This window comes from Amblyraja radiata, chromosome 27, assembly GCF_010909765.2.
Source record: "Amblyraja radiata isolate CabotCenter1 chromosome 27, sAmbRad1.1.pri, whole genome shotgun sequence".
In the NCBI taxonomy this organism is placed as follows: Eukaryota; Metazoa; Chordata; class Chondrichthyes; order Rajiformes; family Rajidae; genus Amblyraja; species Amblyraja radiata.
In genome coordinates, this window is record NC_045982.1 from 4,522,041 (window position 1) to 4,542,156 (window position 20,116).

The following is a 20,116-nucleotide window of genomic DNA, read 5'->3' on the forward strand; positions in this document are numbered from 1 at the left end:
TCCTTCTTGAACATGTTATATTCTGATCTCTAGTGTTGTGGTCGAGCCTATTCTTGGCCTTGTCTGATACTGAATGAATCGATCGGCAGCAGTCACTGGAGAATGATTAATGACGAGAAATCACGTTTTATTTTTCTGACACATTTCAATCACTCCATTGCAGTCGCGAATTGTAGGAGCTAATATTTTTATTCTAGGGTTTAAACCGTTGTTAAATAAAACTTGAGCCTGATTTATATCATTATATCAGTTGTTAATTTACAGGACCCGGCATCAGCTTTGACCTTAGGGTTGCAGATGGAAGAAATGATCTTTGATCTTGCTGACACTCACTTATTCTTCAATGACTTAGAGGTAATGATTATTGGATAGCTGCATAATATCATGTACCAGAAATACTGACATTCAAGTCTCTTCATTTAAACTTTGATGTTGGTTGTGTCATGCTGTTCTAATCTTTACTGGTGTTGGAATCAGTTAACTTTGGATGGATTCCAATTATATATTAGTACAAAATAAAAAAAATGCAAATTATTTAAAAAAAATACTGTCATTTATTGTAGTTTTTTTAGTCTGCTTTTACACTATTTTCCAGTGGCTGGAAGGCAAGCTGCAGTGCTTTAATCCTATATACATAGAAACATAGAAAATAGGTGCAGGAGGAGGCCATTCGGCCCTTCGAGCCAGCACCGCCATTCATTGTGATCATGGCTGATCGTCCGTAATCAATAACCTGTGCCTGCCGTCTGCCCCATATCCCTTTATTCCACTAGCCCCTAGAGCTCTATCTAACTCTCTCTTAAATCCATCCAGTGATTTGGCCTCCACTGCCCTCTGTGGCAGGGAATTCCACAAATGTATAATTGGGGGAAGTACTTAAAACAAAAGTCTGATTAGTGATCACTGCAGCACACATTTCCAAGTATAGTTAGAGGTAAATTGTACAATGGTTTTAGTAGAATGCCAACATTTGACTTAAAAAAAAATATATCTTTGCCTTTTGTCTGGCTTATTTAACAGGAGTGTGATCAAGTTCACGTGGAGGATGTTGCAGCTGAGGACAATGGACAAGATTTAAAGTAACAAACTATCATTTTTACTTTTCAGTTTAAAGTCTTTTGGGACACATTTGCAAAAATATATATTAAATAAATCATGGAATCTGGTTTAATGCTTTTATTTTTGAATTGTGAACTGTTCATTTTTGAATTGTGAACAATTGCAGGATTAGTAGACTTGTCCCAAAACGGTGTTGAGTCTGAAGTTAAATGAAAACTTCATTTTCAGGGGGTGGAAGGATAGTGGGACATATCTTCTTTTTTTCGTTTCTTTTTTTTTTCTTCTCTTCTCGCAGTTATGGGGTCTTTTCTTTTCTCTTTTTTGTATCTTTCTTCTTTTTCTTCATTCTTTCCTTTTTACTTTTTTTTCCGTGCATGTGTCAATTTATAAAATGTTAAAAATGCTGTACGGAAATTGTATAATTGTTATGCCGATTGCTTTATTCTTGTACAATTGCTTCTAATAAAATAAACATTAAAAAAAAAAGTGATGATTTTTGATTCTGTTTTCAGTAACTATGACTTTGCTACTGATGGGTTTCACGGATCAGTGCCTGGCTCCAGCCATTCCTCGGGAGGTATTGGCCAGGGAGGTGTTGACTGGATGAGAAAGCTGGCCTTTCGATATCGACAAGTAAAAAAAATTTACAACAACTACAGTACAAACGTTGGAGGTAAACAACATGCCACATTTGGGAATTATTTTGTGAGCTCTTGTTGACTGCACAGCCACCTGCACAGAAAGTAACAAAGAAATAAATGCTGCTCTTTGTTCACAGAGCTTCTTAACCCAGCCAAGAAGGATTCGTTACAACAATTAAGAGCGGATATAGAGGTATTGACGGACTCCTGGCTAGCAACTGCGTTGAAATCATTAATGCTAATTCAATCAAGGTAGCTGATCAATATGTACATTTAAAATGTTTTTTTGGATTTTGTTAAAATATCATTCTGCTGCCTTCTACATCTAGATATTGAATTAGGTTTAAGTCGTATCATCGTACAGCACTGACATAGGTCCTTCAGCCCATTATGTCCTTGCATATCAACCCAGCTAAACCTTCACTTGTGTAGAAAGGAACTGCAGATGTTGGTTTATACCGAAGATAGACACAAAGTGCGGGAGTAATGTAGCGGGTCAGGCAACATCTCTGGAGAAAAGGGATAGGTGACGTTTCGGGTCGGGCCTTCCTTCAGTCTCGACCTGAAACGTCACCCATTCCTTCTATCCAGAAATGCTGCCTGTCCCGCTGAGTTGCTCCACAATTTTGTGTCTATCTTCTTCAGTCTGAAGACTTTTAGTCTGAAGAAGGGTCCCAACCCGAAACATCAACCTATCCATTTTCTCCAGAGATGCTGCCTGACCCTCTGAGTGACTCCGGCACTTTGTGTAAACCTTCACTTGTCATATTTTATTATTCTCGCATTTCCATCAATGACCCCCGGAATCTACCTCTCACCAAAACACTAGAGGCCAATTAACCTCGTCCACTGTGAGAGGAAACCCATGACCCCCCCACCCCCAGTGGAGGAACCAGAGCAAGTGGGGACACCCAAGCGATCACAGGGAGAACGTGCAAACTCTACATGGTGTCAGAAGTCAGGATTGAGTCCAGGTTCCTGAAGTTGAGGCAGCAGCTCTTACAGCCTTGCCGCCCTTATTCTTGCACAAATCTCATCAGACCATAATGCTTTATTGATGGTGAGCAACATGCTCAGAAATGTCTGCACATAGAAACATAGACATAGAAACATAGAAACATAGAAAATAGGTGCAGGAGTAGGCCATTCGGCCCTTCGAGCCTGCACCGCCATTCAATGTAATCATGGCAGATCATCCAACTCAGTATCCTGTACCTGCCTTCTCTCCATCCCTTTAGCCACAAGGGCCACATCTAACCCTCTTAAATATAGCCAATGAACTGGCCTCAACTACCTTCTGCGGGAGAGAATTCCAGAGATTCACCACTCTGTGTGAAAAATGTTTTCCTCATCTCGCTCCTAAAAGATTTCCCCCTTATCCTTAAACTGTGACCCCTTGTTCTGGACTTTCCCAACATCGGGAACAATCTTCCTGCATCTAGCCTGTCCAACCCCTTAAGAATTTTGTAAGTTTCTATAAGATCCCCCCTCAATCTTCTAAATTCTAGCGAGTACAAACCGAGTCTATCCAGTCTTTCTTCATATGAAAGTCCTGACATCCCAGGAATCAGTCTGGTGAACCTTCTCTGTACTCCCTCTATGGCAAGAATGTCTTTCCTCAGATTAGGAGACCAAAACTGTACGCAGTACTCCAGGTGTGGTCTCACCAAGACCCTGTACAACTGCAGTAGAACCTCCCTGCTCCTATACTCAAATCCTTTTGCTATGAATGCTAACATACCATTCGCCTTCTTCACTGCCTGCTGCACCTGCATGCCTACTTTTAATGACTGGTGTACCATGACACCCAGGTCTCGTTGCATCTCCCCCTTTCCTAATCGGCCACCATTCAGATAACATCAGGTTAGAAGCCTGAAAGGCTAGGCATTTCCTGATATGTGATATTGCAGATTATGTAATCTAAGCTGTTTGTTCCCCTGGAAACAAATACACTGAGTGACTTTCCTAAATCGCCACGACTGCTTTCCTGCTATTCTGTCTGTCTTGTTGCATGTTCGTTTTATAGAGAAAATATTTCATGCCCGCAGGAGTTCTTTCCTGCCGGAAATGTAGGAGATTTGCGCAGTTGTTATTAAAAGTGACAAAATATTAAAAGTGAAAATGATTCCTGATCATGTTGATGTGAAAACATTTTCTGTCTGATTATCTGCTGTTTTGCTGAGAGTCTAATGTTGAATCCAATTGCTTTATTTTGACGAAATGAAGGTTTGACCACCTTGTATATAATATTAACTTATGTAGTTTCTCCTTTGATTAACAAGGGCAATGAATATTTAAAACATTAAAGACACCAGTTTAAGTCTTTCCTTTTATTTCAGAAGAAATTGCATTAATATCCTGGTCACCACAACCCAACTAGTTCCAGCTCTGGCTAAGGTGCTGCTGTATGGATTAGGTGAAACTTTCCCTATTGAAAACATTTATAGTGCCACAAAAATAGGTAAGGATTCTATTTATTTTTCAGATATTTCCCACTGGATAATTGATCGTATTGCTGCTAACTAGAAAATGTTGAGACCTCACATTGGGGGGGTTACTTTGAGACACTATGTAAAGAAACATTGATGTGGTATCATTGTATAGAGTGTATTGTATAGAGGCAATATCATAGTTTAAGCAAACAAACACTCTCTCTTCACTGACTTTACAGGTAAAGAAAGCTGTTTCGAGCGCATTATGTCCAGGTTTGGAAAGAAGGTTACGTATGTCGTCATTGGAGATGGTCGGGATGAGGAGTATGCAGCTAAACAGGTGAGTGTGACTTGGGATGTTTCACAGTGAAAGTAATTGTGCTTCTGTGGCACAGATGAGGAGTATCATAAATAGCAATAGGAACACTGAAGCTCAACAAAACATTGCCTAAGTGTAGGAAGGAACTGCAGATGCAGGTTTACATTGAAGAGAGACACAAAATGCGGGAATAACTCAGCGGGTCGGGCAGCACCACTTGAAAGAGCAACATTTTTTTTGGAGAGGACATGGAATATTGGTTGTAATATCTAAACACGCCTTTGGAAATATAACAAAATGTTGATGCTGCCTGACCGGCTGAGTTACTCCAGCATTTTGTGTCTATCTTCAATGTAAACCAGCATCTGCAAGTCACCTTTCATACCCCTGAGGTGGAAACTACCCAAGCGAAATATGAGGTGCTGTTCCTCCAATTTACGGTGGGCCTCACTCTGGCCATGGAGGAGGCCCAGGACAGAAAGTCGGATTCGGAATGGGAGGGGGAGTTGAAGTGCTGAGCAGGTTGATTATTGCGAACCGTTTTTCCTAGGTAGTCTTCATGCTAATAAGATTCATAGTTGTCTTGCAGAAGTTTATTTTGGAATTTGACAATGACTTGGGTTCCTCTTCAATTCCAGCACAACATGCCATTTTGGAGGATATTGAATCACGGTGACCTGATGTCATTGCATCAAGCTCTGGAATTGGACTATCTGTGAACTGGAAAGGAACACAAAGCTGAGCTCCATGTGGCTTGCATCTTGCTTCAGTGTGGACCACTAACTATGTTCATAAAGATTCTTGTCAACCCTGGACAAATACTGTTAGGGCCGTGAGCAGTCCAGATATCGGAGTGATCTGCTTATTAATGTTGGGCATTAACTTAAGTACAGACATGCACGGGGTGCAAGAGCTTTATAGGGTGAAATTACTGCCCTGTTTTTAAAATGTGCTTAAATGCAAAAATCCTTTGAATTGGATCTTTAAAATAAGACCATATCTTGCATTGATCTGTAGTCAAGCTGTGCCTGTTCCTTTTTAAATGCACTGAAACCTTTGTTGTTATTAATAAGGAGACTGTGTGCAAGACATTCTTTGGAAATCTTGCTGTGTAAATGTTCCTCAACATCTACACTTAAGCATTGTCGGATCCAGCAGTGTTACATTGGGAAATTGGTTGCAGAAATGCATTGGAGATTTTTTTTTGGACAAATTTGAAGGAGCGGACCTATCTACTTTTTTTAAATATGACTTCATTTTAATTGGGGTCTTTTAATTCTGGTAGATTTTTTTCAATAAACGCTTTCCTTGGGTTGTACGTAATTCTGAATGTTGCCATGCTGTTGCAGGGCTGTAGACTGAGCATGAAATACCACCTCAAAATCAGCAGCTAGTTTTCCTTTTTAACGCTACCTGGTGGTTAAGGAGGATGAAGATGATGGCCTCGACTAAAAGCAAATGAAATGGTGGGAATACCCAGGTTAGGTAGCATTTGTGAAATGAGTTAATGATTCAGGTGAAGGGCCTTTCATCAAAACTGGAAAACGCTAAGAGATAAAACTGACACAGCAGGGAAGTTTGTTTGGAGGGGTTGGGGAGAGATGGAGGAGGAAAGATCAAAGGGAGGTCTCTGATATTTTGTACAATTTGACAATAGATATAATGGTACAAGGAATATGCTGATCCTCATCCTGTTTTTCCCTCCAAAAATTGAACTGCTTCATTCTATCCTCTTTGGCAGCAACAGAGTCACTATATTAGTGATTTTCTGTTGTTAACGGCTCTACTCAATGTTCAGGCATATTTTTATGTGATTACAAGTGGATTTTCCCTTTTTTAGTCAAATGCCACCTAGAAAATATTTGATTTGAGCAACTCGGATATCTGAGGTGCGGATAATAACATGTATTAGTTCATCTCTGAATAAATAAAGCGACACAGAAAAACATAGTTGCTGGACCTACTGCTGTTTATTTAAAATATTTATGAACTATTTATTCCTAAATATGGAATGCAATTGTATGTTGGAAATTTGTTTGAATTCTCTTTGATCCATTGCTTACCTTGCATTTGGGATTTTGCACCATGATCCATTGTTTTAAATTAAATTGAGTTCAAGTTATGGAATATATACCAGAAATATTTCATGAGGGGTTTGGATATGATGCTTCACGCAGAGACTGAGTTGAATATCATCTGAAAGATAGTGACATGAATATCTTCTGTGTCATTCCCAAGATGAATGATTTGTACTCGACAAATTAAGTTCAAGGTAGAACACCTTGGGATCAACTTGGATCAGCTGTGGTCACCGTTCTGTCATCTGCCGCCACCTTGCCAGTAGTCGAACAAAAACTATCGCAAGCTAACTGTGAAGACCATTTTGCCCCCCCCCCCCCCAATAGTTGGGAGTGTGATATAAATATTTAGTATCATGACATCTTGGCAAAAGTCACCGTAATGCACTTGACATCATTCTCTTAAGCTTTCTATGCTTTGTAAACTAATTTATGTATGTTTTTTTCACTCTGCGTTAACTGCCCAATGTCCATAATGTTTGTACCATGGGTACAAACCACAGCATAATACACGGATGTCAACAGCAGAACTGTCCATACTTTCCCCGTAACGTAATAATACAAATGCAATTTCCGTGTGAATGGCTGTGGTTTTCTTACATGAATTGAGACATTGGGTGGTCCATCTGACGATTGTTTAGGTTATAATTGAGTGATCTGCTTAAATACGTGTTTCATACAATACAGGCAGCTATGTGGCCACATGGGATACAATTATGTAAGAAGTAACAATTGTCCAATTTGTAGTGGTAAAGATATTAATAAAAAATTAATACCAGTCAATTCAAAATTGCAAGTTTGATTGGCTGATTGGGGTGTTGTTCAACGCCACCTTTCTAGATTCTCCATTTTTGTTTGGGGTATTTTTCAATGGGATAATGACTACTACCATGTACATATAAGCCAAATATAGACCAAACGCGGGCAGGTGGGACCAGTGTAGCTGGGGCATGTTGGTCGGCGTGGGCAAGTTGGGCTGAAGGGCCTGTTTCCACGCTATATCACTCTATGACCTGTCGCTTCTGCATATTGACATTAAATCCCTTTTCCCTGTATAGCCCGCTGCATTAGTTCCTCAGTGTATTACTCATTGGTTTAGCCATTTGTTGCAAGACCATCTATTGCATCCCAGCCAGCGTTCTCTCCTTCAAAATTGGCCAGTGATCCAATGTATCTTCAGGGGGAGCAGATTTAAACCCAGTCTTGATTTGCTGCAGTTCGTCTAATTCACAACTCCTTGAGGCAGACACAAGAGATAATTTCAGTCCATCAAATCTACAATTGGTGTAAAACACAAACAATCTGACACCCTGGTGGTCTCGGATGCTTTCAGACTTGCAGATTTTCTGTCTGTGCCAATCTGGTTCGGTTGCTGGATTGCCTGCGGAGAGTGGTGATGGGTGTGGCGCCAACTGATCTTTAGTGTGTACTTGGGTCTGGAACAGATGGGCAGCACGGTGGCACAGCGATAGAGATGCTGCCTTACAGCGCCAGAGACCTCACGGGTACAGTTTGTACATTCTCCCCGTGACCTGGGTGGTCTTTCTCCGGGTGCTCCGGTTTCCTCCCACTCTCCAAAGATTTACAAGTTTGTAGGTTAATTGGCTTGGTAAAATTGTGTTGAGTGTGTGTAGGAACTCGGTGGGCCGAAGGGCCTGTTTCCGTGCTATATCCATATCTCAAATCTAAGCTATACGGTCAAGCCAATTGTTGCAGTCTATATGATTCCAGCCAATAAGTAACAATAGACAATAGGTGCAGGAGTAGGCCATTCGGCCCTTCGAGCCAGCACCGCCATTCAATGTGATCATGGCTGATCATCCACTGTCAGTACCCCGTTCCTGCCTTCTCCCCGTATCCCCTGACTCCGCTATTTTTAAGAGCCCTATCTAGCTCTCTCTTGAAAGCATCCAGAGAACCCGCCTCCACCGCCCTCTGAGGCAGAGAATTCCACACTCACCAAAGATTATAGAGGAGCTATAGGATCTTTGCTCACCACTCTCTGTGAGAAAAAGTGTTTCTTTTGATATGTCACAATATAATAACCAGCAAGCAGCAACATCCAACACCTTAAGATGATCATTTTTTACTAAAACTTCACTCAATGAAACCCAGTGATCAAATGACTTGTTTTACTATTGTGATCCACCCAGAAATTAGTTGTTCTGCTCTAACCTGTGTACCAGCCAATTGCATACAGGTACTGAAACAATATAACAGTTTCAAATTTGACTCAATTTTCCTATTTTGTTTTCTTGGCACTTTTAATTAACTAATCTTCTCTTCTTCTTTTGTGTGGCATGCACAGCCTAAAGTTGTAGGACAACTTGTTCTGTTTGATCTTATTTGATTGTGCACGCCGGGTTGATTGCATTCGTCGAAACAGGGCGGACCACGTGAAGGTTGCAATCTCCCACCCCATCCGTTCACTGAAAAGCCAAGACTGAGATTCCTGGTTCAGTGAAGGGTGAATATTCAAAGAAAATTATAAAACTTTGGGATTGTGAGCTCAGGTGACTAATGTACTTTGACAGCACACTTTACTTGTCGGCTCAGCGAGGATGAAGTAATAAAATTGTGTTTTCCTGGTAAATATTGTACAAGATATTTCAGAACTTCTAATCTATATGTGAATACACAAGGTGGAATTCATATGTGATAGGAGCAGAATGAGGCCATTCGCCCCATCAAGTCTACTCCACCATTCAATCATAGAGTGATAGTGTGGAAACAGGCCCTTCGGCCCAACACCCACACCGGCCAACTATGTCCCAGCTACACTACTCCCACTTGCCTGCGCTTGGTCCATATCTCTCCCAACCTATCCTATCCATGTACCTGTCTGTTTCTTAAACGATGAGATAGTCCCAGCCTCTACCTCCTCTGGCAGCTTGTTCCATACACTCGCCATCCTCTGTGTGAAAAAGTTACCCTTCGGATTCCTATTAAATCTTTCCCCCTTCATGAACCTATGTCCTCTGGTCCTCAATTCCTCTACTCTGGGCAAGAGTGTGGATTTACCCCATCTATTCCTTTCATGATTTTGCATACCTCTATAAGATCTCCCCTCATCCTCCTGTGCTCCATGGAATAGAGACCCAGCCTACTCAACCTCTCCCTATAGCTCACACCCTCTAGACCTGGCAACATCCTCGTACATCTTTTCTGAATCTTTTCAAGCTTGGCAATATCTTTCCTATAACATGGTGCCCAGAACTGAACACAATATTCTAAATGCGGTCTCACCACAACGTCTTATACATTGGCTGATGTATCTTTCCCTCTTAACCCCATTCTTCTGCCTGATCCCCTGACCCATTAAACCCTGATAGTTTGCAGTTGGCAGCTATTAGCAACCAAGGGTGATTATCTGGAAATGGCAGAGGACTGTTGCAGGTGGGATTGAGGTGAAGGCCTTGATCTGCATGAAGAGCTGCCTGGCTATCGAGCATCTACTAGCAAGTCAGCACTTGTGCAGCATTAAAACAGCTGTCATGAGCTAACAAGGACCTCTCTACTGTGGTGAGTGGCTTTAGAGAATAAATACATCTGAAAATGTTAATAAATGTTACGTATAGAAGTGGGAAGGGCTGGAAATGTTAAGGTATTCAATATGGAATATGAAGCTCGTTGACTTTAGACTTACAGCATAGAAACATATAAGATTGTTAAGGGCTTGGACACACTAGAGGCAGGAAACATGTTCCCGATGTTGGGGGAGTCTAGAACCAGGGGCCACAGTTTAAGAATAAGGAGTAAGCCATTTAGAACGGAGACGAGGAAACACTTTTTCTCACAGAGTTGTGAGTCTGTGGAATTCTTTGCCTCAGAGGGCGGTGGAGGCAGGTTCTCTGGATGCTTTCGAGAGAGCTAGATAGGGCTCTTAAAAATAGCGGAGTCAGGGGATATGGGGAGAAGGCAGGAACGGGGTACTGATTGGGGAAGATCAGTGATCCCCTTACACTAACACTATCCTACACATTTACCAAAGCCAATTACCTACAAACCTATATGTCTTTGGAGTGTGGGAGGGAACTGGTGAACCCGAAGAAAAACCCACGCACTCACAGGTGGAACGTACAAACTCCGTCCAGACAGTACCCATGGTCAGGGTTGAACCCGGAGCTTTGGCGCTGTAAGGCAGCGCTCCCTACTGCTGCGGGTATCAAGATTGAGTGAATATACAGATTTAAAGCCAGTATGCACTAACACTTCCAGAAGCATCAGCAAATTAAAATAAGTCACTACAACTTGTTGATTTTATTTTGATGGCTAATTAGCCCGGTGGAATAACAGAACATTTTCCATTAGGTTACATTGTTGTAACTCAACATTTCAATCACAGAATGTGTTACTCTAAATAACAAACACATTGGTCTTCAAATATCCAGACACACATCTGCTATGAATGGTCCATATCCACACAGTACGTTCTCCTGCACCAAGTATTCATAAGAAATTGGAGAATGGCTTTCCACTGCATGAACAGCTTCCCACCCCGACTTTACCAATGTGAACTTGCACATAAATATTAACCTGATTCCCAACTCAATACCGTTTCCACATTGATTTGTAAATTGGATCATATTTTTCCAATCATTGCACGCACACCTTTGTCACATTCTCTAAATAAATACCAACACAGAAACTTCAACGGGCATCCTGAAACTTTAAACATCGTTCTCACCCATTTTCCACGTGGGAATCAAAAATAAATGTGAACTGGCCATCACTTTCAGAAGTAGTTTGGCCGATCAGGAAATTGGCTTGGTTACAAACCGTGTTACAAATTGGTTACAAATCTGCCTTAGTGCTTCCGACATTGTTGCGATGTTGACTGTCCCTAATGACAGCACAAGTTGTCATAACATGTTTCCACATTTACGGACAGATTTGGAGTGTACTATAGAACAGGAGGTAAAAAAAACCCCACTAGAAACCATGTTTCTTTGAGCTCTGCCACCATTCCCAGTGATCAGCTGACGGACAAGTAGTGGCTGTCAATACAGCTCCTTACAAAAATTAATATAGGTCCCATTTATCTGCACGGCTTCTCTTTAGCATTGATGCTATACAGAGAGCACGTATATTATGCCCTGAGTGGGTGAAATCCAATTTCTCAGCAATACTCTTCCCATTTGATATTCACTTCTACATATAATGTTCTGCACTTCACAATTTGCAGTCATTTTAAAGACTATATTAATTGCACAATTTATCACAAAACACAAAATCAGACATCATATCTCAGCTTGATTGTTTCCTCACCTGTTGCATCATCCCATTCATACATTTCTACAGTGCTTCAGTTTCCAGAGTGTTTCAGTCATGGCCACTTGATTTGCTGCTAGTATTTTCCCCATTTGAGATCAGTTTAATTCGAGGAAGCCAAAGGTTGGTTTCCTTTTTCCCTATATCGCGATAGAGAGATGTCCTTTGCTAATGATCCATCCAGGTTATCCTCGAAAGGCAAGACTGGATAACTCTTCCTTGGCCAACACTGACACAAACTAAATGATCGTGTTCAGTCGATGTAAATGTTTGCTTCAATATTTGTTCTTTTTTATCTCCTTGATTTTAGAATTGAAACATAGTACCAGATCTACATTAATTAATGTAAAGTATGTCAATGTCATTTGAGAGCACTAGGCTAGATTTAAAGAAAATATTTTAAAATAATATGTATAATCTGACTCATTTTCTTTAGAAGAAGTGATTTTATACGACTATGACAGGAATTAAGGAATTTGGGAAATAGTTTAGAATCACTCATTGTTTGGCTGAATATGGGCGGAGTGATTTGCAAATTTCTGGTTTACTGATGACCACAGTGGAATTTGATCAAAGGAGTTTCCCCATGGCTTAATACTGATATTAATTTGCTATTAAATAGCCTAACAACAAATGTTGAACATTCTCGTTGTTTGGTGGATAAATAATGTCAATCAATAATGCAATTGCCTTCGCAACTACTACAAAGAGGAAATGTTGTAAACACATTGATTTTTCAAATGTACAAGTTAACTTGAACTTGTGTCCTTTCTCCTGATGGTATCACATCATAGGTTGAGTCTTCCAATCGAACATCTAGCCTTACGTACACCAGATTTCCACATTGCCCTTTATCTGGGCATCGCAGTGAGGTCACGGGTTTGAAAGTTAAAAACTGATGGTGAGGTTGAGATGAGGAATACAGTGGGTCGAGTCACCATCACATACATATTGTCAACATCGATCACGAGCCGGTTATCTTTGTAGCTGGTCAGTGCACCTCCACACATGGGCCCCACTGCACATCCAAAGCTGAAGGTTCACAGTGAGAACCTATAACTTGCTTATTGTTATATTACAGTTGTTGGCAGACAGACTCATCATTGCAGCATTGTGGCCCTCGAGAATGGCGAGAGATGACATTTGGAACAAAAATAACATTACAATGACCTGCTTCAACTTTGCACACTCCGGCTGATATGTGCCCACATGGCACATTTAGCCCTGAAATAAATATGTATTCAGCGGCAGAGGAGGTTCCTTCCTGTAAACTGGCATTGTAAGAAAATATTATATATTTAGATTTTAGTTTCCTCCATTTTACTGACGTGACTGTCTTCCTCAGGTACAGAGTAAAAACTATTGGAAAAGGTTTGCATTCTCTCGTTCATCAAAGGTCTGTCCTCACCAATTGAGCGGAATACATCCTCCTGTAAACTGTCCGTTTCGTCCGTACTGAGCAGGTGCTCTGCCGTAACAAAGGGATGGAGATACTTGTAATAAACACATTTCACAACCACACCAATAAGATAAGATAATGATGTTCCGATAAGTAACTGCATTGCGTAGGGGTCAGTTAAATCTGGGTCTCTGTGGAGCCACCAAAAGCCAACCAGGATTGCACAATCCACTGCCATGAATGAGTGATAGATAATCTGCCTGATGAATGTTCTTCCTTCAGCGATATTAAGCCATGTGAAGTACAAGATCACTGCCACAGTACCTCTGTAGAAGACCTCTTCCGGAAAGCTGTTCATAAAGGTCGTGTCCTGCCGCCATGCCCAGAAGAACATCGGCAGCCAAATCATAGCCAGGTGCAAGAAGATATACTGTTTGAATACGGTCGCAAAGAGGGCAATGCTGATGATCCTGGGACAGATGAGCAGCAGGTTGCACAGGAAGTAAGGCACAGTCGACTTGAATCGAAGACGCATCTTGTCAGAAAGAGATGTGCGCAGGGACTGATGAAAGTCCAGGAGAGCCCAAGCAATGGAGAGGAAAGAAACCACAAGGGAGAAATCTGTGGAAATTGGATCAATAGTGAGCAAGAGGCAGTTAAGAATGATTCATCGTCATATGTAACAAAACGGTACAATGAAATTCCAACTTGCAGCAGCACGACAGGTTTGTAAACACAGTAGTCGATAGATAACACAATAAGCAAACGGAAAAAAACCCCAATATAGTACAAAACAACAAATCCAAAGGTCCCTAGTGCGACCAAGCAGAAGATGCTTCAAACAGTTCGTACGTTATAGAGTCAGAGAGTGATACAGCGTGGAAACGGGTCCTTCAGCCCAACCAGCCCACACCGGCCAACGTGTCCCAGCTACACTAGTCCCACTTGCTAGAATTTGGTCTATATCCCTCCAAACCTGTCCTATCCATGTACCTGTCTAACTGTTTTTTTGAATGTTGCGATAGTCCCAGCCTCAACTACCTCCTCTGGCAGCTCGTTCCATACACCCACCACCCTTTGTGTGAAAACGTTACCCCTCAGATTCCTATTAAATCTTTTCCCCTTCACCTTAAACCTATGTCCTCTGATCCTCGATTCACTTACACAGGGCAAGAGATTCTATGCATCTACCCGATCTATACCTTTCATGATCTTATACACCTCTATAAGATCACTCCTCATCCTCCTGTGCTCCAAGGAATAGTCCCAGCCTACTCAACCTCTGCCGAAAACTCAGACCCTCTAGTCCCATCAACATTCTCGTAAATCTTCTCTGTACCCTTTCCAGCTTAACAACATTTAAACAAGTTAAACATATTCAATTATCACAGAGCCTAGATAGGTTTTGTAAATGCACAGATGGTGTTTTGGATGGGAACCTTTCTTCAAACCGATAAAATAGGGGGTGCAGATAGCTGGTATTAAGAGATGAGGGAAACAGGCAAGGCAAGAGCTGGCAAGTGATAAGTGGATCCAGGTAAGGAGGGGTTGACTGGCAGATGAATTAGGTCGGCGAGATGGTAACGAGGATTGGGGTGATAAGAGGAAGGGTGCAACTGTAACTTTGATTAACATTTGCCAATCAATCCTCTTTACTTGTATCCACCCATCACTTACCAGGTGTTGCTCCATCTCTTGCACTACTCCTTACCAGCTTTCTTCCGTCTAAACCAGCAGTCTGAAGATGGGTCCCTGAGGCGTTGTGTGCGTATTTCCATTCACAGATGCTGCTTGACCCACTGAGTTCTTCCAGAAGTCTGGTTTTTTTTTTGTTCTAGATTCCAGTAGCTACAGTCTAGTGTGTCTCCACAGATTTCTAAAAATAGTCCCACTCACAGTCATACGATAACTCATTGCAGCCAACATTCTTACGCCCAGAGCAGTTCTGTGACATTCTGCATATTATCCTCAGGCCATCCAGTAATGAGTAATTTTATTGTAAGAAGCCCTGATATAAATAAAGGTGACTGGATACAGATTTTATTCAAGTTCTTGTGACATTTAGTTTCGATATTTATTGTGACAGCTCCCAGCAGTCAAGGAAGAAAAAAAGATCTAAATATGCAGATTGCATATTTTTAATGTTTAGTTTATAGTGCGGAGACAGGCCCTTTGGCCCGCCGGGTCCGTTCTGACCAGCAAACCCCACGTACACTAACACTATCCCACACACTTATAAATCCTGCCAAGCCAATTAGCTAACAAACTTGTGTCTTTTAATTCTCCATTTTGATGGAGGAAGGTTGAAAATTATCTGAAGATGATCAGTCAGCGACTCTTGGATGGTTGGCAACTGTGTGCGCGCAGAGTGGCTTTTGCTGTGATGTGTCACAGGTCAATAAACGACCGACAGGGCATATTTCAAGGAATTCATGTGTAGGTCAGTCACTTGAGCGAAGAAATGGCACCTCAGAACTAACCGCTGTGACAGCCCCTAGAAAATAACCAGATTAGTTCTATTGTGAAAGATATACAGATGCTCCCCGATTTACGATGCTTCGACGTACGATATTTTCGATTTATGATGGGCTTATCGGAACGTAACCCCATCGTAGGTCGAGGAGCAGCTGTTGAAATATTTCATTACAGAACCAAACTGATTTTGAATGATTCTTGAAGACAGGACGCTCCTCAGAAGCTTAGCTCTCTGCAAGTAAGGAGGTCCAAGTCAAAAGCCGTTCACCCTCCTTCTTTTTCAGTGCAGATAGAAATTCCTGTCCATGCAATTAGAATGTCTTCTACTTTATCCGTCTCTGTAATACAAATTGGTTCACAGAAGCTTTCTATCTTCACCACTTTGTTTACCATTAGTTTGTTCACTGGCCCCTTTGAAAATCCATAGGCAAAGGGAATATCGTAATTTGAAGTAGAAACAAGTAACTGCAGATGCTGGTTTACCAAGGAAAGACAGACAACATTCTGGAGTAACTCAGCGGGTCAGGCAGCATCCCTGGAGAACATGGATAGGTGACTTGTCGGGTCGGGACCCTTCTCATTATATGAAGTGCCTCTGAGACCTTTGTAATCTTAACTTTATCTTTGTAAAGGATAAGCGAAATACAGTTGTCAATAGTTCCTTTTGTCATTTTGTTTCCATCCACAGACACTTATAAGTAATGGGAGCAGAATTAGGCCATTCGGCCCATCATGTTCATTCAATCATAGCTGATCTATCTCTCCCTCTCAACACCATTCTCCTGCTATCTCCCCATAAACTCCGACACCCTTACCAAAGCCCGACAGGCTGGGTTCCTCCAGCAGGTGGTTTGTTGCTGGTAAATAACCCAGCTAGCTCTGCACTTACACTGGTGAATCTCCACTTGATTCTTCTGCATGATGATGTAGAGCATCAGTGTGAGTTGAGGAGCACTTTCAAAAATGCTCTCGAAAAGTCGTAACATGCTGATATCACAGGCCAGGTAAATGGCGTACTGCAAGCCCATAGTTTCTTTCTCTTTGTACACGCGGAAGCCCAGCTCCAACGCTGTTATGTACCTGATGGAGCAAAACACAAATGTTAAAAATAACAACACATTGTTTCATAAAGCATATACATGAGGAAAGCCACCTTGGTCACACAAAGAATAATAGTGTGACTAAACAAAACCAATGCCCCCTAGTCTATGTAGCTCAGAGCTTACATGGAGGTTGTGGTATTTATATTGTGTGTGTGTGTGTGTGTGTATAAATATATATTATTTGTATAATATATTATATGTGTGTCTATGTGTATGTGTGTGTGTGTTTGTGTGAAAAAATATATATTATTTGTATAATATATTATATGTATATGTGGTGTGTGTGTGTGTGTAGGAAGGAACTGCAGATGCTGGTTTACACTACAGATAGACACAAAATGCTGGACTAACTTAGCGGGACAGGCAGCATCTCTGGATGGAAAGAAGGGGTGATATTTCAGGTCGAGACCCTTCTTCAGACTGAGAGTCAGGGGAGAGGGAGACAGAGATAAGGAAGGCTAAGTTGTGAGAACGAGACATCAAAAGAGATGATGTTCAAGGAAAATGTAGAATAGATACATTAGTATCAGCTGCCAAAGGAAATGTAACAGCAATGTTGCCAACCATTGTGAAATGTATCCGTGGATATATTAATGTCCATTTTTTTTCTGTCTCTATTTACATTTTGATCTTAGTTTAATTATCTCACAGATCGTTGATCAACATTCATTGTCTATCTTTGATGAACTTGAGAGGAGAGTTAAGAACCGGCCATGCTGGGTTTGACAACCACCTCACTCATTAATAATGCTACTAAAATGTTCGTAAATGGAATTTCTCCCCCATCGATCACAAACTTCTGACTCTGAATCAACAATTCAAACTTCTGCTTGTTCGTCAGTGTTTAATTGTCACATGTGCCGTTGCGTTGACGCCCAACTTTTCACTGCCTCCAGCTTCACCATTACTGACCTGACCAGGAATCCCAGCTGCAGCCAGTGCAACAGGCCGAGGACGCGGTCCCCCGGGGTGACTTTCAACTTGGGCAGGCGTCCGGAGTTGGAAATACGCTCCAGTTGTTGCCGATCGCCAGCAAACCAAAACCAGCTGAACAGCTGCACCACCGCCGAGCACAAAACCACCAAGACCAACACGGCGCTGCCCCAAAAATAATCTCCAGACCAGTAGAAGGAGAAGGCGACCCAGGCATCTGTCCCGAGGTCCAGGAGGAAAGTGCCCAGACCCAGCCAGATAAAGACCAAGTCGAGGACAGAGAAGCGGATCTCATCGTCCGGGAACATCTTTGTGCTGGAAAAAGTTTACGTTGCCGCTGGCCCCTCACTTCTCTTTCAAACATTTGCTCCTCCCCAGCACACGTTGGTTGGTTTTGCGTCGCTGCAGCTCACTTTTGTCCCCCCTCACCGCCCTGCACTACATTTTGTCAACTTCACTCTCACTCTGTGGTCTTCAAGGAACATCCCCCCCCCTCTTTTAATTGTATAGTATTTATAGAGAAAACGCACAAGCAGGCAAGAGTGGACACATCGCCAGTGCTCCCTTCAGTGGCACCCTCTAGTGTTCTTTGCCTCGCCTAATGAGAAACCTCTTGCTCGGAGTCTCAGTCACTTTTAATGCCACATTTACCTCTTAACTCGCTAGTTCAGGGTTTTTCCAATGATGTTCTCAATCGAACGGCTCAAAGACGGAGCAATGGAATTCTTCTAAAACTCACCCCACCCCCACACATTGCTGCCTGCGGTTGGAGTACAAATTAATGTTTCCCGTTTGGTACACACAGTTGTTGAAAGGAAGGATGTTACCCCACCCTTCAATGAATTTTCCATGATAATTAATACCCTTTACTATGACAGAGAGAGAGAGAGGGGGAGGGCATTAAACAAGGATAAAGTGAATGCTCACTGTCCTATTCTTAGGGCAGATGGTTCTAAAAACTAGAGGACACAGGCTTCAGATGTGAGGGGAAAGATTTAAGAGGAACCTCAGGATCAACTTTTTCACTCAGAGAGTCAGAGGGCAGTCCGTACCTGGATTGAGCAGTCAGAGGAAGCGATAGAAGCGTATACGATTATGACTTTTTAAAGACATTTGGATATTAACTGTCACTGTATGTCATGTTGTTACTTGTGGGCGGAGCACCAAGGCAAATTCCTTGTATGTGAATACTTGGCCAATAAACTTACTTACGTAATAATGATAGGAAGGGTTTGGAGGGCTGTAGGCCAAATGTAGGCAAATGTGACCAGCCCAGTATGCCGACTTGGTTGGCACAGACAATGTTGGTCAATGGGCCTGTTTACATGCTATATAGCTCAATAATTCTAAATAGAACTAATTGATTTATTTCATAAACCTGTCACGAACAAACATAGACCAGATGGGCCGAATGGCTGAATTTTGTTCCTATCACATGTGACCAATGTCCTCAAGCTATGTAGCACCAGTGGCGGACTGGGTCTAAAAATATTGGTTGCCCGGAGACAAAGGGGGCCCACCCACAACTACAATGCTATCATTTAACAGGGGCCCACTTGCCATCACTTGCTATCACTTCATCAGGGGCCCACTTGCCATCGGGCAAGCTGACACCCTGGCCAGTCCGCCACTGTGTAGCACCATCTATTTACAACTGCATTGGTGAAAGTGGTGCTGCTGCATTAATGAAATTCGCAAAATGCATCATTCACAAATCTAGTTGCCATGAAATATTTTGGAGGGGCCACAGTTATAAGATTAAACTTTCTACAGATGCTGCCGTTTCCACCATTTTGTGTTCCTATTTCAGATTTCCAGCACTTGTTTGGGGACTATGGTGATAGGTAGGGGCGTGGGTTTGGAGAATAGTCTTACATAAAGGTGGAATATATTTAATGGAACGAACAACCTTCTGTGCTAGAACCACTCTGTAATTCTATCATTTAACCTCATTCTCTTTATTGATCTCTTATAGACCAAATCTTCTTTGTTAACTTCTTTTATTTCACATATCTATGGTATGTAGGGCCTGAGTTATAGGGAGGGGTTGGGTAGACTAGGATTTTATTATTATGAAGTGTAGGAGACTGGGAATCATTTTATAATGTCAAGTCAAGTCAACCCCAATTAATTGTGATATGCACAAATACGGTGAGATACAGGTACAATGAAAATCTTACTTGCAGCAGCCTCACAGGCATATGGGCTCAGACAACACAACAAAACATAAACTATACATATATTACACATACATTCTACATGATAATTAATATAAAGAAAGTGCAAAAAACAAGGCATTAATACAATTGGAAAACCATGGAAGTGCCTGAGGTGGTGCAGGTTGATTCAATAATCTGATGGTTAAATGGAAAGTACCTGTTTCTGAAGTACACAAAAAAGCTGGAG

The 20,116-nt window shown here is 41.7% G+C and overlaps 2 protein-coding genes across 8 annotated transcripts in view; one reads left to right on the top strand and one right to left on the bottom strand.

Annotated features, from left to right (window-relative positions):
* eya3 (EYA transcriptional coactivator and phosphatase 3) overlaps window positions 1-7,312 on the top strand; it is a 39,859-nt gene extending 32,547 nt beyond the window's left edge. For 4 of the 7 annotated variants that reach the window (XM_033044926.1, XM_033044928.1, XM_033044929.1 and 1 more), the window contains 7 exons: window positions 265-354; window positions 1,021-1,079; window positions 1,572-1,732; window positions 1,838-1,952; window positions 4,040-4,161; window positions 4,372-4,472; window positions 5,090-7,312. In XM_033044926.1, coding sequence (XP_032900817.1) covers window positions 265-354; window positions 1,021-1,079; window positions 1,572-1,732; window positions 1,838-1,952; window positions 4,040-4,161; window positions 4,372-4,472; window positions 5,090-5,170 — 729 coding nt within the window. In that variant the 3' untranslated portion in view covers window positions 5,171-7,312. Of the gene's footprint in view, window positions 1-250; window positions 355-1,020; window positions 1,080-1,571; window positions 1,733-1,837; window positions 1,953-4,039; window positions 4,162-4,371; window positions 4,473-5,089 lie in introns of all 7 variants that reach the window. The other 3 variants (XM_033044927.1, XM_033044931.1, XR_004415917.1) reach the window with 2 other exon arrangements.
* Window positions 7,313-10,770: 3,458 nt separating this feature from the next.
* On the bottom strand, window positions 10,771-18,273 carry xkr8 (XK related 8). Its single transcript, XM_033044933.1, has 3 exons — window positions 17,690-18,273; window positions 16,564-16,754; window positions 10,771-13,820 (listed from the first exon to the last, which is right to left on the bottom strand). The coding sequence occupies exons 1-3, from the start codon at window positions 18,016-18,018 to the stop codon at window positions 13,099-13,101; spliced, it is 1,242 nt and encodes a 413-aa protein (XP_032900824.1). The 5' UTR covers window positions 18,019-18,273; the 3' UTR covers window positions 10,771-13,098.
* Between the last annotated feature and the right edge of the window lie 1,843 nt (window positions 18,274-20,116).